Source organism: Pteronotus mesoamericanus, unplaced genomic scaffold (assembly GCF_021234165.1).
Source record: "Pteronotus mesoamericanus isolate MK-2021 breed Mesoamerican mustached bat unplaced genomic scaffold, CSHL_Meso_final scaffold_165, whole genome shotgun sequence".
NCBI classification, from domain to species: Eukaryota; Metazoa; Chordata; class Mammalia; order Chiroptera; family Mormoopidae; genus Pteronotus; species Pteronotus mesoamericanus.
Window position 1 is genome coordinate 7,382,561 of NW_026555307.1, and position 27,495 is coordinate 7,410,055.

The following is a 27,495-nucleotide window of genomic DNA, read 5'->3' on the forward strand; positions in this document are numbered from 1 at the left end:
TAGCTGCTGACCATGGATGACCAGCCAGTCCACTCGTGCCTCCTCTGCACTCCCTACCAGTCTCGTTGTGGTGAAATGGTTTCTTCTGTCTGTCTGTAGTTATAAGGCTTCTCTCAAGCTAGTGTTCAGTTGGTTATTCAGGATGATTTCTTTACAATTTAGTTATAATTCCACATTGGTCCTGGGGGGAGGTAAGTGTAGCTTCCATTTACTCCTCTGCCATCTTGTGTCTCCCAAGATTCCTTCTTTTTCATGGCTGAGTAGTATTCCATTGTGTAAATGTACCACAACTTTTTTTATTCACTCATCTACTGATAGGCACTTGGGCTGCTTCCAAGCTTGGCTATTATAAATAATGCTGCAATGAACATGGGGTGCATATAGATATACTCTTTCAAATTAGTGTTTTGGGCTTCTTTGGATATATTCCCAGAAGTGGAATTGTGAGGTCATATGGCAGTTCCAATTTTTAATTTTTTGAGGAACCTCCATACAACTTTCCACAGTGGCTGCACAAGTCTGCATTCCCACCAGCAGAGCATAAAGGTTCCCTTTTCTCCACGTCCTTGCCAACACTTTTTGTTTGTTGATTTATTGATGATAGTCATTCAGATGGTTGTGAGGTGATATCTCATTGTGGCTTTAATTTGCGTTTCTTTGATAATTAGTGACATTGAGCACATTTTCCTATGTCTATTGGCCATCTGTATGTCCTGTTTGGAGAAGTGTCTATTTAGGTCCTCAGTCCATTTTTAATTGAACTGTTGTTTTTGGGGTTCAGTTGTATAAGTTTTTTATAAATTTTGGATATTAACCCCTTATCACATGTATCATTGGCAAACATGTTCTCCTATTCAGTGGGTTGTCTTTTCATTTTGTGGATGGTTTCCCTTGCTGCACAAACACTTTTTTAGTTTGCTGTAGTCTCATTTGTTTATTTTTTTCATTTGTTTCTTTTTCCTATTTTTCACTTCTATAAACAATCCTGTTTTGCTATTTTTCAGCCCTGCTTGGTTATTCTTAGTAGTTTCTGGTTGGCTGCTGACACTTTTAATCTTGTCAACATTCTTCTATTTCTTTAAACATAAAAGCATAGTTATTTTATATTCTGTCTGATAATTCCAATATTTGAATCCAGCCTCTATTGTTTGTGTTGCCTCCTGCTCATGGTACCTTGTTTCCTTTTGTGTCCCGTGAGCTTCCCATTTTCCCTGAAAATTTATTTGTGGGGATGTTTTATGGCCTGGGCTGATGATAAGGCATGGATGCTATATGGTAGCATTTTGTGTCTCTTTTCTATTTTTAATACAAAAAAAATCAAACTATGCTTTTTTTATCTGCAACTTACTTTTTCCCACCAAAATGCAACGGTATGTCATAGTGCTGTCATTGAAGTGGTTGTAATGAATTGCCCTTTGCTTGATCTCTGGGAATTGTAGGTGTATCCTGAGCTTGAAGATCAGAGAGGTTGTCTACCATCAGGATCTTTTCTGACTTGTTCTTCAGACAACACCATTCGCTTCTGGAACATGGAGAGCAGCCCTGACTCTCCCTGGCAGAAAAACATCTTCAGTAATGTGAGTGACTTCATTGTGAACCATCTTTTAGGAAGAACAAAGACCTATTTTAAGCTAGAACATTGAGGCAGGAGGGAGTCTTATAGAATCTTGCTGTTAGTCTTCACTAGGGGCAGAAACCAGGAACCAGCACAGGTTAGTCTCTGTTACCCTGTCTCTCTTCTTTCTCTCTTTCTCCCTCTCTTTCTATGTAGTGTAGCTCTCTCTGCTAATCTGCAGCTGTTGTCCAAGTATGTCTACACAGCCACCTGACACACTCAACAGAAGACAAATTTCTCCCCAAGTCTTGAGTTGGAGCTCCTTGGGAGAGCTCTTTGGTTCATCAACCAAATCATGCAGGAATTTTTTCTGTGTGGTTAGCTGCTATGCGTGGGGGTGCTGGCAGGACCCCAAAGAGAGCCATAAGGTAAGGCTGGGGAGACGCTTTGCTGAAGAAATGGTTGGTATGGCTAGGTCAGTAAAGGAGCTTCTCTGAGGAGTTGAAACCTGAATCATGCACTTACTATTCTGCAGATACTTATTAAGGTCTGTGCTAGGTGGGTACATGTTGGGCACCAATCAGTGACCAGTACAGCCCCTTCTCCTGTACTTGTGGCACTCACAGTCTAGTGTGGGGAGGCAGAGAGTGAACTACCAACTGCACAAGTTGTGATATAATCACAAGTATGGTAAGCACCATGAAAGAAAATTGCAAATTGCTAGTAGGATATACAGGGTCCAGAACAAATAACACTCCTTTTTTATTGCAAAACCTTTTATTACAAAATCATAAGCATGTAATTCTGTAACAAAAATATCACACTCAAGCATGCCATATGACATTTTAGGTGAAATGTTCAAATTAGAACTATAAATTCTTACACCCATATTATTATCCTACCAACCACACTCAAGCAGGTATTAGTTCTGCTGGACCCTGTATCAAGAGTCATCTGATCTTATTTGTGGCATCAGGGGAAGCTTCCTGGAGGAAGAGACAACTAAGCTGAGATACAGAGCACTGGGAGGAGTAAAGAGGGGAGGGGAGAGTGTCCAATGCCAAAGGAACAGCTTGTGCAAAGGCCATACGGTGGGAAAAAGCTTGGTGAGTTGTTGGAAAGCCTGAGAAGTTAGTGGGGCTGGAATAAATAAGTCCCTTAGTGCAGGGAGTATATAGCAGGTACTCCTTTACTATTCCCTTCACACGCCTCCCCCCATTCCCTGGCCCCAATACTATCATCTTTTCTTCTGCACCTGTGATATATGTGTTATATTTGGCTGCATACAATAGAAAACCCCAAAACAAGAGGTAAAAGTTCAGCTTTCTGACTCATAAGAATAGTCTAGTTGTAACCAGTGCAGACTGTAATGGCAGCTGCAGGAAGCCCTCAGAAATCCAAGAGCCTTCTAACTCTCCACTCTGCCATTTTGGAGGAGTGGCCATTATTTTCATCATCCAGAATGGCTGCTGGAGTTCCTGTTATTACATCAGCAAGCTTAAGACAGCAAGAAGGAAGCAGAAGGGTTTTCACTTGCTTTACATTTCATTGACCAGGCTTTATTCACAGAGCCTCATCTAGCTGCAAGGGAGGCTCGGAAACATAGTTAATATTCTTAGTGGTGAACCTCCCAGTTCAAAATTGGAGTTCTGTTACTAATGAAGATTGGGAGACTGGCTCTTGGGATACAAAATTACAGAGGTGTTTCAGACCTTCTCACAGTACTGACTTCAGCCCTCTCCTTCCTGCAGACGCTACTGAAGGTAGTGTACGTAGAGAATGACATTCAGCATCTGCAGGATATGTCACACTTCCCAGACCGGGGGAATGAGAATGGGACATCTATGGAAGTGAAAGCCGGGGTACGAGTCATGCAAGTCAGTCCTGATGGCCAACACTTGGCTTCCGGTGATCGAAGTGGAAATCTGAGGCAAGTGCGCTCTGGTGGGTGTCTAGTATACACCTTCCAGCTTGGGCTTGGGTACTCATGGTTCTGGGGAGGAACGCTGGCCTACACACCTGCAGCTACTCATTGGGAATGAGGGGCTGTGAGTAGCAGTCCTATAACCAGCCACCCCTGGCAACCTAAGTACAGAGCTTCCCAAAAGGGCTAAGATGAGGGTGGCTACTGGGACCTCAGCAGCTGAGGCGTGCAAACTTTGCCTACTCTAGGCAAATTTGCATGACTCTAGGACAGGGCAACACTTTACCAGCTGTGTGGAACTGCTGCTGAACCCTCAGAGAAGATGCCAGCTAGAGCTTTTTGGAGTCCTGGGAGCCCTGGGAGAAGAGCCAGGAGGATGGGACATTTGAGAGCTCAGTTCACACTGCAGAGATTTCTCAAGATGTTAAAATATATGCTGACAGCACATGAGCCCTGTCACAGGGACCAGGTTTAAGTTGATGAATGACAGCTGTGACCCCCTTGTGCTGGGGCTTTTGAGGGATGGAAGGGACCAGGGGGAATTGGAGAGCATTCCCTCCTAGTTGTCATGGTTCTCATTGTCCAAGAAGAACAGGAAGTGTGTGTTGGGGGGTGGATTTCCTGTGAAAATTCAGTGGTTTTTACAATGCTAACAACTGTTTTGATATCAATCACTTCATGAGGCAAACTGAATGTATCAGCGGGCTGCTCACATTGATAGCACTCGGCCATGAATGGTGAAAGCAGTAACAAGCGCTACATGGGTATAGCACTCTTGCCCGGGCTGAGCACTGGCCTGACACTATATGTATCTCGACCAATTTAGTCCTCTCACCGACCCTCCAACATAAGTGTTGTTATCAGCTCCATTTTCAGATGAGTTAATTGAGGCAAGAGAAGCCAAGTAACTAGGCACAGGCAGAGAATAGTAGAGAAACTGGGATGGTGTCTCTTATTTCAACCCTGGATGACCCCTTGTTGTTTGCTTTCATTTGGAGAGAACGACAAGTCTAGATTTGAGACTAAGAATGACAGATTGGAATTATATGTTCCCACCCTTAGGTCCTATCCTTGAGTATGACCTCTGACCTCTGACCCCTGCTCCAACCTCCCCAGAGATCACCTCTGAAACAGCTCTGCCCTAACCTTTGTTCTCCCCAGAGGACTGTCCTAGATCTGGCCCATGGAATCACAGGGGCTGGGTGCTCACTGAGGTACTCCCAGCTTTGGCACTGCTTCCTTTAAGAAGACAGGTTTCTAGATGGTAACAGTGGTTGGGTATCTCTAAACTAGTTCCTGATGTCACATATCTGAGAATGCCTGGGGAGGGAATAGGGCTGGGAGGACCCTCTGAGAAGGGTATACCGGGCAGTGTATGTCTCCCAGGATCCATGAGCTGCACTTCATGGATGAGCTGGTCAAGATGGAGGCCCACGATGCTGAGGTGCTATGCCTGGAGTACTCCAAGCCTGAGATGGGTAAGCCCCTTGGCAGGGTGACAAGGGGGAGGCAGGGGAATGGCCCCTTAGCAGAGCCATGGACAGGGGTAGTTAGTATCTGGTAGGGCTGTGAATGACAGCTAGAAGTCATGTGTTTAGTAAGGGCTCCTGTCTCTGGACCCTGGGACCAAGGTGATTAGGACTCCAGAAAGCAAGACACTGGCAGGCAGGACTACACTGGACTTGCTTACCCTGGTGCCCAGTGCCCTGAACAGTACACAAGCTAAAGAGGTGAATGTTGAAGGACTGAATGTATGAATGAGTTCATCCTCTGCTAGTGAAGATCAATTGACAGTGAAACATGTTTAATGCCTACACAAAAATTACAAGAATATTACATCCTCTTTATCCATATCTCCCAAGTTTTTTTCTTTTAAATCCTGTCTAACCCTGTGACTGTATAATGAGTTTATCTGCTTCTCCATTTCTGTTTGTGTGTGTACATACATGCATATAATACAATCACAACTCATACATTATCTTTTTTTCATTTGCTAAACTATATGAGAGTAAATTGCAGGCATGAAACCCATTCACCGTTAAATGCTTTTGTCAGTATTTCCTAGGAATGAGGACAACTATTTACATGACCACAGGGCTTAGCAAATGTGGGAATTTTACTTTGATGGTATACTGTCATCTGTCTTATGGTCCTTACATTTTGCCAGTTGTCCCAGCATTGTCCTTTTAGCACCTTTGTTTTTCCAATCCAGGTTCACACTTTAGTTATCATGACTCTTTTGTCACCTTTATTCTGGAACATTTCCATAAACTTAATTTGTTTTTATGACTTTAGCTTTCTGCAGAGTGTAGACCAGTCATTTTATAGAATTTCCTTCAATTTGAGTTTGTCTATTTGTTTTCCTTATAATTTGATTTCAGTAATACACTCTTGGTAGGAACATAACACAGGCAGAGTTATGTCCTCATGCTCTTCTTTTCTTCTTCCTTCCTCTGCACCCCCTCTCCCACCAAATTTTCTTTAAATTTCTCTTCATTCAGTATACCTTTCCTGAGCTCCCTTCCACCTCAGGCCATATGGTAGGCCTCAGATGTACCAGGTCACCACTGGAGGCACTGACAGAGGGGGCCAGCCGGGAAGGCCTAGGGGTAGAAGGAAGTGCAGCGGTGGGTAAGTAGTCAGTAAGGCCCGGACAAGGCCCCTGTAGCCAGCCCTCAGAGAGTGAAGGGGCAGTGTTTTCAGGAGGCTGAGAAGATGGCAGGACTTCACATGGCATACCAAGGAATTGGACTTGATGGGAAGGAGTGCTGGCCTCCACTAGGATGTCTGCTGTGGGCACAAGTGAAGGAACGTCCAGGTGTACCTGAAGATTGATCCTCCCTGAACTGGTGGCATGGGATGTCAAATACCAGGGTTTGGGGCTCTGGAGAAACACCACACAGAGCTAAGGGGGTGTCTATCTTCTGGGTTTGGAGCAAATTAGCAGAAATCATGGAACCAAAGACCCCTTCCTTAAGGCCTGGAAAGCTTGGCCATGCTGCTCTCTAGGAGGCCAAAGCATCAAATAGTCTCCGGGGAACCCAGAGCCACTCTCTCCACTCACAGGGTTGACCTTGCTGGCCTCAGCTAGTCGGGATCGACTGATTCATGTGCTGAATGTGGAGAAGAACTACAACCTGGAGCAGACACTGGACGACCATTCCTCCTCCATCACAGCCATCAAATTTGCAGGTGAGGCCCTTCTTTCCCACTTCCAGCACCTCATTAGATAGGCTCCTTTGGTAACAGTAAAAACTCTCTTTAGCTTAAATAAACAAACCAAAAAAAAAAGGAGAAGCAAGCTCTGGATTCGGGCACAGCTGGATCCAAAAGGTTGAATTTTTTAAATTATTAGGAATCTCTTTTCTGTTAGCTGTGCCTTTCCCTGGAGGACAGGATCTTGGTTGTCAATGGGCCACTGGAAAGAGATTTCCCCTCTTCTTATTCATTTTGGCTAAAACTTGGAGCTGACTTTTCTTTTGCTGGTTTGAGGCACCTGCCCTTTCCAGAACAGTCATCAGTGCCAGGGCTTTGGGGTGTTCTCTTCAGCCAGGTCGGACTCATGCCCAGCCACCACCTACCTCCACTCCTGATCTGGGAGGACTGGCATTAGAACAGTGCTGGCCCCCCCAAGAAAACCAAGGTGCCAGTCTTGTGAGAGGGCAGGATGGACACTGGTGCTTGGGCAGAAAAATAGGTGACAGAGACAATCACCGGAGGCTAATTCTTTGCTGGGGCATTATCCTTGTACCATCCCAGCAGCTATCGCCTTCCTTACCCCTTTTTACAGCCACAGTCACACAGCTGGTAGGTGCAGGCCTAGGACCTTGCCTAAGGCTGTTCTCCAAAGTCCTGCTCAACCAGGTCATCAAAGGGATTCCTTCAAGACTGAAAAGATTCAGTATGGAGGTCCCTGGCCCTAAGGGGTTCCAAGGGGCCAGGATCCTTTTCTATGATGCATGTTCAAAAGGTAAATGATATTTCCTTCAACGACAGGCTGCCTGTACAAAGGTGGTCCTATAACATTATAATGTAGCTGAAAAATTTCTATCACCTAGTGACATTGTAGCTAACATAATGTCGTGGTGCAACAGGTCATAGTACTCATGTGTTTGTGGTCATGCTGATGTAAGCAAACCTGTGCTGCCAGTCATACAAAAGTATAGCTTATATGATTATGTACAGTACATAATACTTGATAATAATAAACAAATATGTTACTGGTTCATGTATTTGCTATACTTTTAATTGTTATTTTAGCATGTACTCTTTCTATTTATAAAACAAAGTTTGCTATGAAACAGTATGCTGTGTTATGCTGGCAGCAACCTCATCATTTTGTATTTACTGAGTCTCTTGATCATATAATTTCCTGTAATGCTTGATTTAATCTTGTGTTGTTTTGTGTGGTAACATGCTCTACAGGCTTATAGCCTACAAACAATGGGCTATTCCATGTAACCTAAGTGGGTAGTAGGCAGTACCATCTAGGTTTGTGTAAGTGCACTCTGTGATGTTATCACAACCCCCAAATCACCCAATGACACATTTCTCAGAACATATCCCCACTGTTAAGTGGTGCTTGACTGTAATACAGTAAACATCCACATCAAGATTTATAGTCAGTAGATATGAACTGGACACATACACCCATTGTTTATAGCCAGCAACTCTTCTTATTGTTTGCGGTCCTAACATTGCTAAATGCTTGGATCTACCAGGTTAAGAAGCAAAACATTATCAGTAACTTACAGGCTCTCTCTGGGTCTCTCCCTCTCCCTCCCCAGGGCTCAGTGCCTTTTGTGAGCCAGTGACTCCGCTTGAGTAACATCTTAACTTGTATGTCAGTCCTGGGCTGTTTCAAATGTCTTGTCATGAAGGAGCAGCATCTGTTGTACTAAGCCTCTAAATATTTATTTTGTCTTTTCATTTTCACCACAACTCTGTGAAGAATTTGTACCGTTATTCTTATTCTATAAAAAAGAATGATAAAAGTGCTTACCAAGTGGCAGCCACTGTTCAAGGGTTTCACACAATTTTGCGGGGCAGGAGCTGTTACAGGCCCATTATACAGACAGAAAGCTGAGGCTCAGAGAAGCTGGATTCAGAGTGCAGTGTTTAACCAGAGAAAGCCTGGCTTCAGTCCTGGCCCTGTCCTGACTCTCTGTGTACCCTGGGACAAAGACTGTGTGACTCAGCCCCTGGGTCATATTTGTACAATGGAGTGGCTAGTGAGCAGTCAAGAAGAGGGAGGTACAGTTAGTGCAGGGCCTGGCCTGAGGTACGTGGATGTTCTGATTGTTCTTGATCACATGAGCCCCCCCAGTGTCTATCAGTCTTAGACATGCAGCCCCTTCTGTGTCCTTGGCCTTTTGTTTCCTTATTTGCCCTTGCTCTGCAGAGGCCTCCCTTGCAACTGTACCTCCTCACACACACAGCTCACATCTTACCTGTACCCAGCATCCACCTCACCTCTGGGGAGCCCTCCCTGAACCCCAGTTGAGTTCCTTTGCAGTGGTGGCCCAGCCCTATGTAATATTACCACTGCTTCCTCTTCCAGGCAACAGAGACATCCAGATGATCAGCTGTGGGGCTGACAAGAGCATCTACTTTCGCAGTGCCCAGCAGGTAGAGTGGGGTGGCCGCCTTGCGGGGGGTAGGGGTGGGGCTTGTCACAGTTGTCCTTTGAATGTCCTGCCTGCCCTGCCAGGGCTCGGATGGGCTCCACTTTGTCCGTACCCACCACGTGGCAGAGAAGACCACCTTGTATGACATGGACATTGACATTACCCAGAAGTATGTGGCTGTGGCCTGCCAGGACCGCCATGTGAGGTGAGGAGGTGCCCTGGGCCCTTCCTCAGGCTGGCCCAGGCTGCTTTATGAGTGGGGCCTGTATAGGACCTATTTGAGTCTGTTTTCTCATGAGCTGTCTGCTTTCTTTCCCCTGCTCATCTGGTCTCTGAGAGGCTGAGTGATTGCAGGGACCCAGCAGGTGTTTCTTAGGACCTGGGCTCACCTGGGCATAGCCTCCAGGTCAGCAGAGGGTTCCTTCTGGCTCTCCAGAAGCCCATGTAGGGTGACTGAGAGGTGCTGATGTGACTCATAAACTTATTCATTCACCTCCATTACCTGAGCACCTGTCTGAGATGGACAGTGCAGGAGGAACAGCAGTGAGCAGGGCAGCCTCAGGCTGTGCCTTCACAGAGCTCATAGTCCAGTGGAGGAGACATAGACCTTTCACCAGCGAGTGACAGCTTGGAGTGGTCAGGGCTGGGATGGGGATAGTCCAAGGGGTTGGGGGCCCTGGGGAGATATCTGACCCCACCTCTGCTTGACGGAAGAAGCGTCTAAGCTGAGACTCTGAAGGATGTGGAGGATTAAGCCAAGGGAGGGGAGGGAGTGTAAAGGACACAGCATGTGCAAAGAGGTTCTCCACCTCTTTCATCTGCTCATTCAAATTGGGTGCCAGGCACTCACAGCTTACTCTGTGGCAGGGGAGATGGATATTAATTCAACAGACACCCTGATGCATCATTTCCATGACCTGAGCCTGAGACAGTATCTCATTCTCTGAGATAGGGTTTCAGCCCAGACATCTAATGGGGGGTAAGGGGTGGCAGTGGCCTTCCAGGGAAGAAGATGGGGCGGGTGGGCAGATCCATGTTGGCTATGTTCTGTAACTACCTCCCTAGAGTCTACAACACCATAAATGGAAAGCAGAAGAAATGCTACAAGGGCTCCCAAGGTGATGAAGGGTCCCTGCTGAAGGTGAGGAATCAGGGCCCTGGGGGTGAAAACTATACATGAACCCCACACACAGGGTCCTCTTTGTGTCAGCTGTCCTGATGAGCCACCTTAGACCTATGTCCTCCTTGGCACCTGATTAAAGGATCACATCCTGGCCAGCCACCCACTCTGGCCTGGTTAACGAAGGATGCATGGGAGCTGGGGGTGGCCTTGACTACTTCACCTTTATTTACTGAGTCCTTCCCTACTTGGGGGTTTCCACTTAGGGAAGTGGCAACAGAGTTTGGTGGGAAAGAGTCCTGGGCTCCCCTGCCAGGCTTGCTCTTGCCTGTGTTATCCAGGCCAAGGCAGGGATCTTCTCAGAGCCTCTGGACTAATTAAGAGTTCAGGCTCCAGGGTCAGAATCCCCCCGCACAGCTCTGACTCAGGCTGACTGTGACCTTGGGCAAGTGTCACCTCTCGAGTCTGGTTCGTCATCTGTAAAATGCAGCAGGTACAAAGAGTTTCTGTCATAGGGTTGTTGTGTGGGGGAAATAAGTTGCACACACACAGTGCTTATAGCACAGGGCCTGGCTGCCATCAGTGCTGTTGTTGTGTTTGTTAATTTCTGTACCTGTGAGAGGGGAGCAGGAGTTCCTACCCTACCAAGGGTGTGTGTTATGAGGGATCTCTGGGATGAGCCTGTGTACCAAGTGTCCAGCACAAGGGTGATCCTCAATCAGTGGGGACTGCAGTCTTTGACCTGGGCCTCACCATAGAGAAGAAGCAGGCAGCATAAAGCATCACTTGCATTCTCTCCTTGGCAGGTCCATGTGGACCCCTCAGGCACCTTCTTAGCCACAAGCTGCTCTGACAAAAGCATCTCAGTGATTGACTTTTACTCGGGCGAGTGCATTGCCAAGATGTTTGGCCATTCTGGTGGGTGTGCCTCCCTGCTTGGGACATCTCCCCACCTGCCCCCACACAGGCTTCTGACTCAGAAGGTCAGCGCAGCTTCTCTGTTCTGCTTCTAGAAATCGTCACCGGCATGAAGTTCACCTATGACTGTCGTCACTTGATCACAGTATCTGGAGACAGGTGGGAAAGGCCTAGAGGCTGCTCCTGGCTGGCCTCCCTCTGGGAATGTATGGGATCTACACTGTAGGGAGGCCTGGGGCTTAGACATTGGGATACCAGGCTTACAACCTGCCTGTGCAGAGAGCTCTTCTGAGTATTCCACCTTTCTTTCTCTTTGGACAGCATGCACCTTGGTATCACACCCAGCCCTGAGTTCAAATCTGCTACTTATTTACTTGTGACCTTGAGCAGGTCATTTCCCCTCTCTGAGCTTCCATTTGTTCTTTGTAAGAGAGTTGATACCATTTACCTTGAAAATTGTATGGTGAGAATCAAATGAGATGATTATATATATCATCCTGATATATTTCCTTATGTAAATTATATATGTAACAATTTATAATAAATATAATAAAAATAAATTCCCTAACACATGGACTTCCAAGGAAGTCCCCTTTGTTGCTTCCTTCAGTTTACTACATCGCTTCCTCTCAGCCTCTTTCCTTGGTCTGGAGGTGCTCAGAGCAGGCCCTGGTTAGCTGGGGTGCCCTGGAGGCCCTGCCCAGGGTATAGACTTGACATGGTCTGGAGCCCCTGCATGGGGTGTTTTCCAAGGTGACAGGGAATGGGGTCTTGGCTGTGATGACTGAGGTGGCTTCAGAGTCAGATGACTTTCATAGTCAGTGTTTCTCCCCCTTCCACCTCTCTCTTTGGCCTCTACAGCTGTGTGTTCATCTGGCACCTGGGCCAAGAGATCACCAACTGCATGAAGCAGCACTTGCTGGAAATTGAACATCAGGAGCAGCAGCAGCAGAACACAAAGGATGGGAAGTGGAGCAGCCACCCCAGGTCCTAGCAGCCACCTGTACATCCCCTATCTCTTCTTCCCAGGAGGAATATTTTCTTGCTCTAGGCCCTGAGAGCCATAGCCAAGACAGCCCTGGACCTTGCCTTTTGTGCACTCTCAGGGTGGGAGATGGTCTTTGAATACAAAGCTATAATAACACACATGAGAAGGGTTTTGGAGTGGAAAAGCAAAGTACTTGGAGAGCCTGTGAGTACTGTGATGCGGGAAGCCCCAGGAAGCTGTGGAGACCGGAGGAAGCCCCTGACCCAGGAGGGAGGTAGTCAGGGAAGGGTCCAATGGCATTGAATGCTTTCTTACTCTTTGAAGTTCTCATGCTGGAAGACCACTTTTATTTGGAGTGAATTTATGCTCTAGTTTTTTATTTGGGATTTTGGTTTAGAGATCTCAGTTTTAATGGGAGATTGTGGGTTTTTCCTCTCTCCTGGCCCTGGAGCTGTCCCCGTCTCTCTGTCTTGAGGCTTTGTCTTCATATCCCTGTGGGGACCAGGCCTTGGCATGTGCTGCCTACCCTGCAGTGGGTTTGGAGGTATTGTAGATATAGGCATCAAGGGAGAGAGCAGCTACCTTTGGCTCTTAGTTTTGAGTCTCACACCCTACCCTGGGGCTGCAGCAGGATCCTGGCTCCAGTGCCCAGATTGTATCAAGCATGTTGTAGTCTCCTGTACTCCAAAGGAGCTAAAATCTCATTGATACCCCCTATTTCCCAAAGCAGATCCCAGCAGCTCAGTACTCAAGCCCCATGGTCTGCTTTGTTCTTCAAAGATCCCATTGATGTGGCCTTTGGAGTTTCTTATTTTTTGAGCCCGACCTTTCTTATATCTCATTTAGTATAGTGATATATTTCTAGCAGAGTGGGTGTGGCAGGTGAGACCTCCCAGAACCATATGTTCATATGAAAGCCAGCACAGGGCCCTGGCCCTAGGCAGATCCCTCTAGGACCCCATTTACCTATCTTTCTCCTTGCCTTCCTCATTCCTGGCTTCAGGCGGGAGACATATATATCCAGCAAGATTTGTTCCCTAAGCCCTGGAGAGCAGACAGAGGATGAGCTGGAGGAAGAGTATGAACCTGAAAAGTTGCTGAAGACACCATCCAAAGAGAGTTTGGATCCAGGTCGGGAAACTGATCCATCCAAAGGAGCCCTCATTTGACCTCTGTCAGTGTAGGGGTCATTGCTGGGTTTCACCCACTGCTTTGTTTTCAGTGCCTGGCACACACTGAAGCTCAATAATCATATTGGTCAGGGCTCTCTCAGTGTAATAACAACCAGACTGTCATTCGTATAGCTAGAAAAAGAATTTATTGGTTCATGTACCTGAAAATTTGAGAGGATGACTTCAGGCATAGCTGGATCCAGGGAGTCAGGTGAGGTTAAAGGAATGTATTTTTTTCTGTTTCGGCTCTACTTTTCTCCATATTGGTTTTGCTGTCAGACAGACTTCCTTTCCTGGGAGTTAGGGATGTAAAGAGGATGTCTCAGGGAAAAACAGAGCACGTTAACCAGAAGATAGAACAGATTTTGTTGTTCAGGCAAAAAGGAGAGTAGTAGCTTAATGATTTATAAAAGGCCAGGCTCGCTATAAATTTCTACCCCTCTGCACAGTGCCTTAGTTGGCATAGGCCCTCATGGTTGCAAGATGGCTGCTTAAGTTCCAGGCATCTGAGCCATAGTTGAATAGGACATTTCTTCCTAGAATATTCTTTAGAAAGGAACATTTTCTACCCTGGCTGGTGTGGCTCAGTGGTTTGAATGCCAGAATGCAAACCGAATGGTCGCTGATTTGATTCCTGGTCAGGGCAGATGCCTGGGTTGCAGGTTCCATCCCTGGTGAGGGCACATACAGAAGACAGCTGATTGATGTTTTTCTCCCTTTCCTTCTCCCTTCTCCTCTCTCTAAAAAAAATAAATAAAATCTTTTTTAAAAAAAGAAAGAAAGGAATATTTTCCCAGAAGCCCCTGACAGGCTTCTCTCAGGTCTCACAGGTCCTGATTGCTCCAGCTATGAGAGAAGCTGGGGACAGTGATTAGCACTGAGTGCTTTTAGTGTGGGTGGTGGGCTTTACCAACAAGGGCCACACATGGCTGATTGGTAAGCAGCAGCAATATGAGAATTCAGTCTTGGGAAAAAATCAGGATAAGTTAATATTCTTTGTCACCACCCTTACTCCTGATCCAGTGTCCTCTCCAGGATAACCACTTCTTTAAAATTTTTTTAAAATATATTTTATTGATTTTGCTATTATAGTTGTCCCAATTTTCTCCCTTTGTCCCCCACCCCATACCCTGCTTCCCTCCAGCAGTCCCTTCCCTTAGATCATACCCATGGGTCATGCATTTCCTATACTGTTCTTAACATCCCCCTATTTTGTACCTACCAATCTGTACTTAATATCCCTGCACTTTTTCTCTCATTCTGCCTCCCCCAAGCTGATAACCCTCGAAATGATCTCCATATCTATGATTCTGTTCTTGTTCTGCTTGTTTGCTTAGTTTGTTTTTTACATTCAGTTGTTGATAGTTGTGCATTTGTTGTCATTTTGTGTTCATAATTTTTATCTTCTTTTTCTTATCTAGTTCCCTTTAACATTTCATATAAGAATGGCTTGGTGCCCTGGCTGGTGTGGCTCAGTGGATTCAGTACCAGCCTGTGAAACAAAAGGTTTCTGGTTCATTTCCCAGTCAGAGCACGTGTCTGGGTTGTGGGCCAGGTCCCCAGCTGGGGTTGTGCAAGAGGCAATGTATCTCCCACACACTGTTTCTATCCCTCTCTTTTTCCTTCCCTTCCCTTCTTTCTAAAAGTAAATTTAAAAAAAAAAATCTAAAATTAATTAATTAATTTTTTAAAATAATGGCTTGTTGATGATAAACTCCTTTAGTTTTACCTTGTCTGGGAAACACTTTATCTGTCCTTCCATTCTAAATGATGGCTTTGCTGGATAGAGTAATGTAAGTTGTAGGTCCTTGTTTTTTTGGTTTTTTAATTTTTTTTAACATTTTATTTTTTAAAATTAATTTATTTTTAGAGAGGGGGAGGGAGAAAGAGAGGGAGAGAAACATCAATGTGTGGTTGCATCTGGCGCACCCCCCACTGGGGACCCAGCCTGCAACCCAGGCATGTGCCTTGCACTGGGAATCGAACCGGCAACACTTTAGTTCACAGGCCCACGCTCAATTCACTGAGGCACACCAGCCAGGGCTGTAGGTCCTTGTTTTTTATCACTTTGAATATATCTTGCCAGTCCCTTCTAACCTGTAAGTATCTTTTGAGAAATCAGCTGACAGTCTTATGGGGACTCCTTTGTAGGTAACTCTCTGCTTTTCTCTTGCTGCTTTTAAGATTCTCTCTTTATTTTTAACCTTTGGCATTTTAATTACGATGTGTCTTGGTATGGTCCTCTTTGGGTCCAACTTGTTTGGGACTTTCAATGCTTCCTGGACTTGTATGTCTGTTTCCTTTACCAAATTAAGGAAGCTTTCTTTTATTTTTTCAAATAAGTTTTCAAGTTCTTGCTCTTCCTCTTCTCCTTCTGGCACCCCTGTAATTCAGATGTTGGTATGTTTGGAAATGTCCCAGAGGCTTCTTGTTCTATTCTCATATTTTTAAATTCTTTTTTCTTCTTGCTCTTCTGACGGAATGCTTTTTTCTTCTTTTTGTTACAAATCATTGATTTGAATCTCGGCTTCATCCCCTCCACTGTTGGTTCCGTGTAGATTTCTCTTATTTCTCTTAATGCAACCTTCATTTCTGCCTGGGTCTTTTTTATGCTGTTACAGTACCCAATGATTCCTTTGAGCATCGTGGTAACCAGTGTTTTTAACTGTGCAGCTGCTGGGTTGCTTATCTCCATTTCATTTAGTTCTTTTCCTGGAGTTTTGTTCTGTTCTTTCATTTGAGCCACATTTCTTTGTCTTCTCTGTTTGGCAGCCTCCCTGTATTTATTTCTGTGTATCAGGTAGAGCTGCTTTGATTTCCTGTCTTAGTAGAATGGCCTATTGTAGAAAAGAAACACATCTAGATGAATGAGCCTTCTTTAAATCATTGGTTGTTGGACTTCCATGCAGCTTGATTTTCTGACGAATCTGGGTGATGTTTGTTTTGCAGTTTAGTTGTAATTTTTGCTGTAGTTGTGCGTGGAGGCAAAGCATATTTACCTGCGCCTATGTCTTGGCTGGAAGTCTCTTAATCTGCCCCCGGCAAGCCGGGTGGAGGGGTGACCCCTTTTATGAGTTCCATGTAAATCGTTATAGGCCTTTCCCTTAGCATTAAGAATCATATGTATATATCCATAGGAAACACATATTTATGCCCATAAACTATTATACTAAAGATATCATTCTGTATCTTTTTCCTCTCAAAAGTATCTTATCCACCTGTACATTGGTGGATACAAAGCACAGGCTTCCTCTTTTAACTGGCAACATAGTAAGGGTACTTTAAATTACTCCCTCTGGGTGGGCATTTAGCTTTTTTCTAACTTTATACTGCTGTGAAGGAGGCTAAGTGCCTGGGCCTCCCCGCTGGACCTGTGTGAGAGTGTTTCTCCAAGAGAGAAGCCAAGGACTGGCACTGCTGGGCCCTGGGGTTAGTACACTTTTTCTTTTAAAAGAGAACTCCAAGGGCCCTCCTCATGCCCTACCCAGCAGTCAGTGTTAAGCCCTTCCTTCCCTCATATTTTTGCCAGCATTTGATAGTATGAAGCATTTTAATTTGGTCAAACCTTAGGGGTAAAACATTATATCCCGTTATGTAAATGTGCATTTCCCTGACAATGAGTGAGGTTGCGCATCTTTTAACATGTTTGTGGTTTTCTATAGTGTTTAGAGGATTGCTTGTTTATGTTTGTTGCCCATTTGTCTGTTGGGTTCTTTATTCTCTTTTCATGGATTCCATGTGTCTCTTCAGACCCTCGGTGCCTGCTGACCAATGGCAAGCTGCCACTCTGGGCAAAGCGGCTGGTGAGTCTGGGATGCCTGGGGGCTGGCAAAGTAAGGCTACCCTCCTCCATGGTTTTGTTTCTTCTAAGAGTGCTCCCCACACCTTACATCTCTCTTTTCCCTGGAGAACCCCATCGCCCTTCTAGCCTCAGCTTAGATAGTCTTTCATTCATGCAACATGTATTTGCTAGGCACCTTCCCTCTGCTAGGCATTGAGACACGGCAGTAAACAAAAGGAGACAAAATTTCTGCCTTCACAGGCTCATTTGCTTGTGTGGGAGACAGACAATATCCATAGTAAACTAAGTGCTATGGAGGAAAAAAAATTGAAAAGGAAAATAAGGAGTATTGGGAGAAGGGTGACAATTTTAGAGTAAACAGAAAAGGCTTCACTGGGAAGATGATATTTGAGCAGAGTTGAAGTGAGAAATGCAGATCCTGGGAAAGAATTTTCCAGGCAGAGAGACCAGTTTGAAAGAGCAAAGGCCATGAGGCAGAATTGTGCTTAATATGTTCGAGAAAGTTCAGGGGCACTCAGGTGCCTGGGTTGAGGGTAGATAAGGAGGAGAATGGGAGAAGGGCTCAGGGGGCCAATGGGGGCCAGATGGTGTGGGGCCATGTGGGTTGTGGTGTACACCCTTGATACTCCTTGTTGTCCTTCTCCACTTATTTTTTTTCCTTTTGCAGTGAGTGAGATGGAGTCAAGGGAGGGCTCAGAGCCGGGGATGGCCATGATCTAACTCATGTATTAACAGGTCCCTGTGGCTACTTGTTGGAAACAGACTCTGAGAGGGAAGCAGGGGGACTAGGGAATAGACTGCTGAGATAATCCAGGCAGGAAAGATTGGAGGCTGGAGCAGGAGGAAAAAAAATGGTTGGATTCTAGAGGGATTTTGAAAGTAGAGCCAAATGATTGGATTGTGAGAGGAAGAGAGAAATCCAGACAATGTTAAGATTGAGTGAGTGATTGTTTTCTTGGAAGAAAGGCAGACTTGGAGCTAGTGGCTTAGAAGCTGGTAGCAGAATCCTAAACCATAGGTTGGAATAATGTCAGACCTCAGCTCAAAGCCTACAGGAAAATACTCCCCTGCTATCCCCTTCTCTGCAGACCAGGTCAGGGTATCTGGACATGCTCTCTCAGGTCCCCAAGCTTCCCCTTATCAGTGCATATTAGAATTGCAGTTGCATTCATCAAATAATCACTGTACATTTACTTTGTGTGGGCTTTGTTCTAAGTCTTTTGTATGTGTTATCTCATTTAATTCTCATTGAGGCAGGGGCTGTTCATAACCCCATTTCACAGATAGAGGCCCAGAGAGGTTAAGTAACTTGTCCAGGGTCACACAGCTAGGAATTATAGGATGTGGGATTCATTGTAGGCAGGCTGGCTCCAAAACCTCAAACACCCAGCCTTCTCTGTATCTCAAGCAACAGTCTTGGTAGTAGGCAGCGGTGGGCTGGACCAGGGCGGGAGGAGAAGTGGCTGTATCTTGGATGTGTTTGAATGGCAGGGCTGACAGAATTTGCTGAAGAAATACAATGTGGAGTATGAGGGACAGAGTAAGACGAATGAAAGATGACCTCAAGGTTTGGGGTCTGGACAACTGGAAAGAATAGCTGAGACAGGAAAGGCTTTAGGAAAAGCAGGTTTGGGGAGGAGGGGATCAGTTTTAAACATGTTTGCTTTGAAATGTCCACTAAACATCCATGTGGATTGTAGAGCAGTTGCATGTGTGCTTCTGAAGTTTAAGAACGAGGTTCAGGCTGGAGATAGATGTCTGGAAGTTATTTCTGGGTAGTGTTTAAAGCCAAGAGACTGGATGGGGTTCATGCAGTGTCCCTGGCTCTCACTGGAGTTGGTGATCACTTGGCTGGCTGGCTGATCATTCTGTCACCCCCAGCTAGGAGAGGACAATGTGGTGGATGGCTCTGCATTCCGCGCCAAGCGCAGCTACCAGCCACATGGTCGCTGGGCAGAGCGGGCTGACCAGGAACCCCTCAAGACCATCCTGGTCCATGACATGGATTGCTTCTTTACCCCCATGAAGTCTGACAGCCTGGACGACTCCATCCTGGACACACTGGAGCCACAGAACCTGGCAGGCCTGCTGAGTGAGGTAAGGACTTCCTGCTACAGCCCAGCCTAGAGCCACTGCACCACTGTCTGCTCCAGACTTTGCACCTCAGTGCTCTCATTTTGAAAATATGGCTGACTGTCCCACTCCAGGGGTGAGAGAGGACAGCCTGAGATGGCAGGGGGCAGTGATCACCAACTCCAATGAGAGCCAGGGACACTGCATGAACCCCACCCAGTCTCTTGGCTTTAAACACTACCCAGCCCTGGTGCACAGTGAGACTTCCTAGGGCAGATCAGGAATCTGAGAGGTGGGTCTCTTTGGGGGTTAAGAGTTTGGGCCCAAGAGCAGGCCCGTGCTTGAGTGGAGGGCATTTGAACAAGTGGAGACTGGCCCTACCTCTTCCCAGTTGTGTGAATTAGAGCAAGGCTTGCCTCTCTGGCCCTCAGTCTTCAAAAATATGGACGTAAAAAAAAAAAAGGTGACCAAAAAGATCTCTTGAAAATGGCCATTAAAAAATAGCCGTCAGCCCTGACTGGTATAGCTCAGTTGGTTGGGCATCATCCTGCAAAGCAAAAAGGTGGCCAGTTCGATTCCTGGTCAGAACACATGCCAGGATTATGAGTTTGGTCCCCAGCTGGGGCACGTACATAAGGCAGCCAGTTGATGTTTCTCTCTCACATTGATGTTTCTCTCCCTCTCTTTCTCCTTCTCTTTCCTTCTCTCTCAAAAAATAAATAAAATCTTATTTTTATTTTTATTTTTTTTAAAAGCCCTCAGAGGACTTTTACAGAAATCCAATGCTAAGAATAGGGACTGGGCCCATTTGAGGTACTAAAGCACTGGTCCCATTTGCGGTACTAAAGCAATTTTAGCTCTTATTATTTTCCAAATAAATTTTTTTATCCTATTATATGTTTTCTTTTTATTGTGGCACAATATACATACAGTTATGTGCACAAAGCTTAGGTAAATAGCTTGATGAATTGTTACCTGTATATATTTCTATGTATATGTGCCACCCAGGTTAAAATATAGAGCATTTTCTACCTCCAGGAAGACCCCCTATTCCCCTCCCAGTTAGTACTTTAACCCAAGGTAAGCAGCATTCTGACCTCTCAGCATGGACTGGTTTGCCTGTCCTTGAACTTCATATGAATAGACTTTTATAATGCAGTTGGGCGTGGAGTGAGCTTGTGGTGAACAAAGGGCTTGGCCCAGGCCCTGGTGCACAGTGAGCATCCCACAGTGGGGGATGACATTATCCCTGACATCTTTACCATAACACTTAGAAGCCTGCAAGTGTCCTGGTTGCCACAGCTGCCTCCGATGGCTGTGCCCTTTTACCCACAGTCAGAGAATCCTCAGGAAGATGGCTGTAGGAATCCCTCCTTCCTGCCCCTACAGAGGGAGTCTTCTGAAGCCAGAGAGGTCAGCATCTCCCTAGAGGCGGAAGTGCCAGTCCCAGGGACAGACAGGTAAGTGTCCTTTGCACCAAGGGGAGTCTTAGTTGGAGAGAGGAAGTCTCAGCTGGCAGGCATGCTCTGGAAGAACTGCTCTCCCAGTGGGCCTGTGGGAGTGGAGAGAAAGGGGTATGGTCCTGATGGAACAGGAGCCCAGCCCTGCAGCCCATTTCCATGGTTCGAGGTGGAGGTACAAGGGACTCCTGGAGGAAGGGAGCCTTTGGAGGAGGCAGGAGAGGCAAGGTAGTGCACCCAAGAGGAGCAGGGTGCAGATGCCTCAGGGTTCCGTGTAGGGGCCAGTTGTTTACTAAATATTATGTTATCATTCCCTCGCCCTGCCCATATTGACATTGCAGCAAGTGTGGCTGGAAGGTGGTGAAGGGGGAACCTGAAGACCAGCAAGATGACTTCTACCTTGGGGTCTCCTCCATGGGCTCGAAGGATCAGAGCAAACTTGAGGGTGAGTGAGGGTCGGGCAAGGACGCTGCCATAGTCTATTGATCTGTCTAGACCCCTTTCTGGGCACTGATGATGACCTTGACCCAGCCTTCCTGAAACTCAAGAGTGTTGCAGAAGACAGATACGGTCCTTGATGTTCCCAGAGGACTCTGGAGCCCAGCTGCCCACCGATGGAAGCCCAGCTCTGCCACTTCCTACAAGTGTAACCTTGTTTGTCCATAAAAATAGGTACAGGTATTATCATCCCCAGTTTCCAAATGGGGAAACTGAAGCCCCCCAAAATTGGGCTTCTTACCTGACTCACCCAAAAAAGGACCTGGCTTTGGGCCTCTGACTTCCCCATAACATCGCCTCTCTGCTCCTTTAGACTCAGGGGATTCAGAGGCCTTCTTGGAACATACCTTCCCCACCATCCCTTCCTCCCTTCCACACCTGGACCCAGACCCTTAGTTTGACATGATAATTACCACCCTCCCCCGCCGACCCCCCCGCATACCAAGTAAATAGGGGCCAGGCACAAGGAAGGGCAGTGCGTGGGCCTGTTTAGGGAATGGTCATGATACATAAAACTGGCCCCACATCAGCTGCACACTTGGTGCCCACTAAGGCTTACCTGGAAGGCAGAGCTGTTAGTTTCCTTCTCGGCCTGGTGGCAACAAGGCATATGCTGGGTGAGTCCAGCTTTCTCTCTTGTGAAGTGTCTGATATGTTTATCAGCTGTCTGCCATGACTCATGGTATTGAAGGTTCTCTCCTGCCTTCCTGCTTTGCCTCTCCACAGAATGCCCAGGAACTACAGAAGAGTTGTCCCAGCCTGAGGTACCAGACATATCCAATGGCTCCCTGCCCCAGACACCTGAGCAAGAGAAGTTTCTCCGGCACCACTTTGAGACACTTACTGACGCCCACCCTGAGGGTAGGGCCCTGCCCCTCTCAGCCCTGCCTAGGTGGACCATCCAGTGCTAAGCACAGTGTGGGCATCTCTGGGTTAGGGCTTTCCCCAGCAGGGCTGCTGAGGGTAGTGGGAGGGCATGTTTTATCTTAAGGACTAAGCTGCATGGTTTCCTTTTCCTGCTACAGTTGCTGTGTGTTGTCTATTGATGGGGGTTTTTGAGGATCTGCCTGGACCTAGAACTAGTTGGCTGGAGGGACTCTGAGGTTTCCCTTGGCATCTTTCCCTAGAGCTCTTTCACAGATCCCTAAGAGATGTGACAGCCTCTGAGGATGAGGACTTTCTAAATCCCCGGCTGAGCATGTCAGCCCAGTTTCACTCACGCTTCCAGAAGACATCCAGGTAGGCGCTGGTGAACTAGTGAACATTCCAGCTCTCTATTCCCCCAGGGTGGAGCTGTATCCTCTCAAGCACCCCCAGGGCAGACACAACTGCCTGGTTTCCTCCCACAGGCTCAACCACACCTTCCCTTCCCGGCTGCCCTTGAACCTCCTGAAGTCCCCAGAGGTCAAAGTGATGGACCTCGGGGGAAACCAGCCCAGAGCAGAGCCTCTGAGAGCAGGTACTAGCTACGCCTTCCCAGACAGGACCAACGTGAGTACTTGGGCCACCTCCTCGGGACATAGGACTGGGAACTGGGAGGCCCTGTCCTCACCTCATGGCTCTGCTTGCAGGTCCTCCCTGGGGGAAAGGCTAAGGAGACTCTTGACACCCTGGAGGCCTGGTGCCCACTGAGTGAGTGTCACCATCCCTACTAAACAGCCCTGAGCTTCTCAGCAAATGGCCCTGAGTGTCCAGTTAAACCATGGGTGGGGATGGGCATGGTCCATTTAGACCCTGCAGCCACCCTGGGGTGGGGCCCTGTCTATCATTTCTGCAGCTTGGGTGTGAGAGTGAACCAGCTGCTTTCTTTACAGCCCCCTGCCTCACAGGCCTGCCTTCCTGCATCCCTTCTTTCTCAATGCTGCCCACAGACAGGAAGCCTCTGAGGCCCACAGCCCTACTCATTCCAGGCCTCCACAGCTCCTCTACCTGCTCCCACATGGAGGCTGCTGCCAGCTCCTATGCAAAGATGTCACACAGCATCTCCCTTGAGGACATTGAGGACCCTGTCCTGGCTGAATTGACCAGACCCCTCTGCAGGCCGTCATCCATGGGGGAGCTGGCCTCCCTGGACCAGGAGCTTCAGTCCATCATCACCACTACAGCAGCACCCAGTTCTGACAGCAAGGGCCAAGAGCCTGCCCTGACTTCCCAGGGCAACCATGAAGCCCAGGCCAGCCTCAAACAGACCCTGTCAGGCGTCTGTGACAGGCTCTTAGTGCCCCCACCCCCACAGGAGTCAACTACTACTTGTGTCTGGTCCCAGGAACCTGTGGCCACCCAGCCTGATGTCACAGTTACAAGAGCTAGCTTCCCAGCTCCCATAGATGTGAGCTCCCTGAGGCTCCACAACTCCACCTTTCTCCCAAGGCTTCTGGCCCCTGGGTCCCTCAACACCCCTGCCCACACCGACCGACCCTCACTTCCAGAGGCCATGTCTGGGGGCCCTGGCAGCATCACATCCCTCCTGGAGCTCACCCCTGGTGAGTGTCACCCTTGGGATAAGGTGTTGTCTCCTAAGCTCACCCCATGTAACAACTAGCTCAGCTCCAAAGGTGGGCACTTGACCTGACCACAGGGGCTGTGCCATTCATTCATTCACTGAACTATTTAGTGAGCACTTTGTATGTGTTGGGCTTTTTGTTCTAGACCCTGAGGACATGGATGGGCTGTGGTGGTAAACAACTACAGAGAACTGACACCTTAATTGGGGAAGATGCCTAAACTAAATCTATGCGTAAAGTGTTAAGTGTATCATGAAGTGATGTGTGCTCAGGAGAGAAATAAGAGAAAGGCTTTAGGGAGTGGGAAGTGGGGACAATGGTTACATCTTTAAACAGGATGATGAGAAAAGGCTTCAGAGAGAAGGTGGTATCTGAACAGAGACCTGCAGGAGGGTAGGGGAGGGAGCCTTGCAGACTGAGGGAAGTATTCCAGGCAGAGGGACAACAATTGGGTTTGGCCCAGCCCCCCTGGTCTCTCTTAGACCAGTTATATAGTAGAGGTATCTTTCTCATTCCCTCCTCTCTACTCCTAGATGCGCTCAATGTAGTCCAGGACAGCCGTGGACACTGGGGGGAGCCTGGGGTGCCAGCTAGAGTCCTCTCCCCGGTTCCCTTTGAGCTGATCAGGGTGGGGACCATCGTGCACAAACTGCAGACTGCCTTCCAAGAAGCCCTGGACCTTTACCACCTGGTGAGCCAAGCCCCAAAGTCAGGGGAAAGGGCTAAAGGGATGCTCTGGGACAACCTGACCTGAGTGGTCCCTAATAAGGTCAGCACTCCTTGCAGATGGTTTCCAGTGGCCAGTTGAATACCAAGCAGCAGCAGGCACGGACTGAGCTGGCCTCCACCTTCCTTTGGATCCACAGCCAGTTAGAGGCCAACGGCTGGCTGGTTGGGAGTGATGCGGCCCCAGCCCAGGCCCTGGCCAGCCCAGGTCCTCCCTCCCCACCTACATTGTGCCCTCTGGCTAGCCCAGACTTGCGTGCCCTGCTGGAACATTACTCGGAGCTCCTGGTGCAGGCCGTGCGGAGGAGGGCACAGGAGGACTGAGGGCCAGCAGCCCTGCTATTTTCTGATGAACAGATATTAAAAGCAAATAAACTGACAACTTGGAGAAATGGTTCCTGGTGCCTATGCTGGCACATCCACAAAACCCCCTTTCAGGTGGATGCAGGGAGGGAGGGTAGAGAACAATATCTCTGGTAGGCCAGCTCAGGGAACTCACATAAGCCCTGTTCACAGAATCTGTCAATGGGAACATGGGACCAACATCCCCAAGAAGTTTGGGAACTGCAGTAATGATAGTCCCATGTCGCTCATCCCCATCCTACTGGCCTATTGAGGAATCACGTGTAGTCCTTGCCTAATGGGCCCCAGCTCTACCCCAGGAAAGGGTCAGTCGTTCCCTACCCCTGCTGATGCCCAAGAACCCAATGGAGCTGCTGTGATCACCATGTGCCAGACCCTGACAACCAGTACCACACCACTGGCCCCTGGGCCTGGCCCATGCCAAATCCTCTGAGGTCCAGGTTTTTGTCCCCATCTGCAGCAGGGGAAATTGAGGAGAGACAAACAGGTTTATCAACTGGACAATCTGGGCAGCATGCCCAGGCCACCCAGCAGCTGGACAGCAAGAGGACTGTGTCCAACTTCAAGATCCTATGAGCTGCCAGCAGTGATACCGGCTTCCCCAGGCAGCAGGCATCTGGTCACATGGCATGTTAGCTAAGAGGGCCACTCTTGTGACCACAAAGGCCCCCCCTGTCCCAAGTGTATATAAAGGAAGCCAGCAGGGGTGGGGCCCTCTCCTAAACCACTGTTCTACCATGCGGATTCTTGTGGCCTGAACCCCCACTTGCCTGTTTCTCCCTGCTTTGTTTGATGGTCATGGCCCTCCAGAAATGTTCAGGGAGAATCCAGTGTCTTGTCCAGGGTCCCATAGAGCTGAGATTCAATCCTAGGCTTACCTGGTGGAAGAGCTGGACCTTTGAACATGAGGACATGGCCCAGTGCTGCCTTCATAAACATTGAGACATGTCAGAACCAATCATGCAATTGTTTAAAAAAAAAAAAACCCTGCTGGCACCCAGGTGTCTCTCACTGTTCTACATATTAGGGGTACAGTGAGGAACAGAACCAACAAAGCATCTGCTCTGTGGCATTCACCTAGAGAGCAAAACACAGAAGAATTAAAATTATTAACTAGATAAACTAAGGGAATTCACTATGCTGGTTCGAGTATCAGAGAAGGCCATTCTGAGGTGATATTTGAGCTGAGGGTTGATAGAGGATACAAGCCCTGTGGACATCTCAGAAAAGTATACAGGCAGACAGAACAGCCAGTGCAAAGGCTCCATGAGGGGATCAAACGTATATGTGAGAAACCAACAAAGCCAGGACAGCTGGAATAGAGCTGCGGGGAAAGGGCGGGAGAAAGAAAGATCACACCAGGCAGGGCCCTGTTGCTTCATGACATTCAAATCCAAGAAACATTCACAGCACAATTTTCCCCGCTAAAGTCCCTGATATTGGTGTTTGGGGAGATGGCCAGTTTTGTTTATTTTTCAAAGCTCCCTCTCCCTGCCTTAGTGAGCCCATGTGGTCCAGGCCTCATAATTGGGCTGCATCTCTGCCAGGAGATTTCTTGCCCAGGCCCACAGGCCACCCTTAAAGACTGGAGAAGCATTCTCTTTGCTCCTGCCTAGCTTGGCCGCAGTCACCCAAGTCCTTGAGGCAAGGTTTGGGGTTCAGGGCCCTGGACACCCAGGGAACCAATGTGAGGCTCTATCCCTTGGGAAATTTACCCCGTCTCCCAGCCTGTATTAGTAAGCCTTCAACTCCAAGTAGCAAACACCTGGCTTATAGGGACACATACTGTAAGGGACATTTGTTATTCTTGATTATGTCTCTGCTCTTATCACCCTCTGACCCTGAGTTTCACCTTCCAGTTTAGGCTCTCACAATTACATCCACCATGCACTCAGCAGTACCCCTCTACCCAACCAATAGCAAAGGCACAAAGCAGGGCAGCTGCTAGGGTAGTGGAGGAAAAAAATTAGATTTCTTCCTAGAAGCCTTCCCCTTCAGAGCAGTCATGGGCAATGGGAATGGAGATTGCTTTGATGTGTTTGTACCACCGATCTCTCTTGTGCTGGACAAAACAAAATCGGGTTCTCAGTACAAAACGAGGTGGGCTGATAGTTTAGGAGAATCTAGTGTATCTGCTGCTCTCTGCTTCCAAAGGTCAAGCTCTTCAGATCAGAAAGACGAGACTTTCTCTTGGACAAACCAGCTGGTTAAGAAACTGCTGCTGATGAATATGTGTGCAAGTGGTTTATAGACCAACAGGATCTCAGCACAAAGAGGACAACATGTTCATTTGAGATATTTCAGAGAGTTTAGTGAAGGAATAAATTGCAAAGGAGTGGGCAGGGAAGAATGAAATCATAGCACGTTAGACCTGGTACCAGACGAGCGCTGTCACCGCCCGCACTCGTGAGGCCGAAGGGAGTGAAGTGAAACCCCAAAGAGCAAATCCTGAAAAGAGGGCTGCCCTGAGGGGACATGTGCCTCTGGCAACCCAACAGGGAGGGAGTTGGGAGAATCCCTCCCCACATCTGTATGGCCCCCCACTGTTTGTACCCTACTGGAAGCCAGAAGGCATAGGAGCTCAGATGATGCTGCCCACCCAAGTCAGCCTCCCACACAGAGCAGGGCAGAAAGGGAGTCTGGGGGAATATAAAGACACCCAACCCCAGGTTTCTTCTCTCAAATGTTTTAAGCAACAACAGAGGAATCAATTCCCCCATGACACACTGTGTTGAGCATGGAGAACTAGGCACCTAAGCAGAAAC

The 27,495-nt window shown here is 47.6% G+C and overlaps 1 protein-coding gene across 1 annotated transcript in view; it reads left to right on the forward strand.

Annotated features, from left to right (window-relative positions):
- WDR62 (WD repeat domain 62) overlaps nucleotides 1–24,691 on the forward strand; it is a 57,748-nt gene extending 33,057 nt beyond the window's left edge. The window contains 24 exon segments of the mRNA XM_054589056.1: nucleotides 1,440–1,577; nucleotides 3,307–3,485; nucleotides 4,866–4,957; nucleotides 6,546–6,671; nucleotides 9,040–9,107; nucleotides 9,190–9,311; nucleotides 10,172–10,247; nucleotides 11,033–11,144; nucleotides 11,240–11,303; nucleotides 12,006–12,131; nucleotides 13,136–13,263; nucleotides 17,055–17,107; nucleotides 18,988–19,203; nucleotides 20,515–20,639; nucleotides 20,838–20,862; nucleotides 21,006–21,084; nucleotides 21,451–21,561; nucleotides 21,864–21,998; nucleotides 22,265–22,376; nucleotides 22,487–22,628; nucleotides 22,709–22,769; nucleotides 22,952–23,620; nucleotides 24,175–24,332; nucleotides 24,428–24,691. Of these exon segments, the coding sequence (XP_054445031.1) occupies nucleotides 1,440–1,577; nucleotides 3,307–3,485; nucleotides 4,866–4,957; nucleotides 6,546–6,671; nucleotides 9,040–9,107; nucleotides 9,190–9,311; nucleotides 10,172–10,247; nucleotides 11,033–11,144; nucleotides 11,240–11,303; nucleotides 12,006–12,131; nucleotides 13,136–13,263; nucleotides 17,055–17,107; nucleotides 18,988–19,203; nucleotides 20,515–20,639; nucleotides 20,838–20,862; nucleotides 21,006–21,084; nucleotides 21,451–21,561; nucleotides 21,864–21,998; nucleotides 22,265–22,376; nucleotides 22,487–22,628; nucleotides 22,709–22,769; nucleotides 22,952–23,620; nucleotides 24,175–24,332; nucleotides 24,428–24,691 (3,381 nt within the window).
- The last annotated feature ends 2,804 nt before the right edge of the window (nucleotides 24,692–27,495 follow it).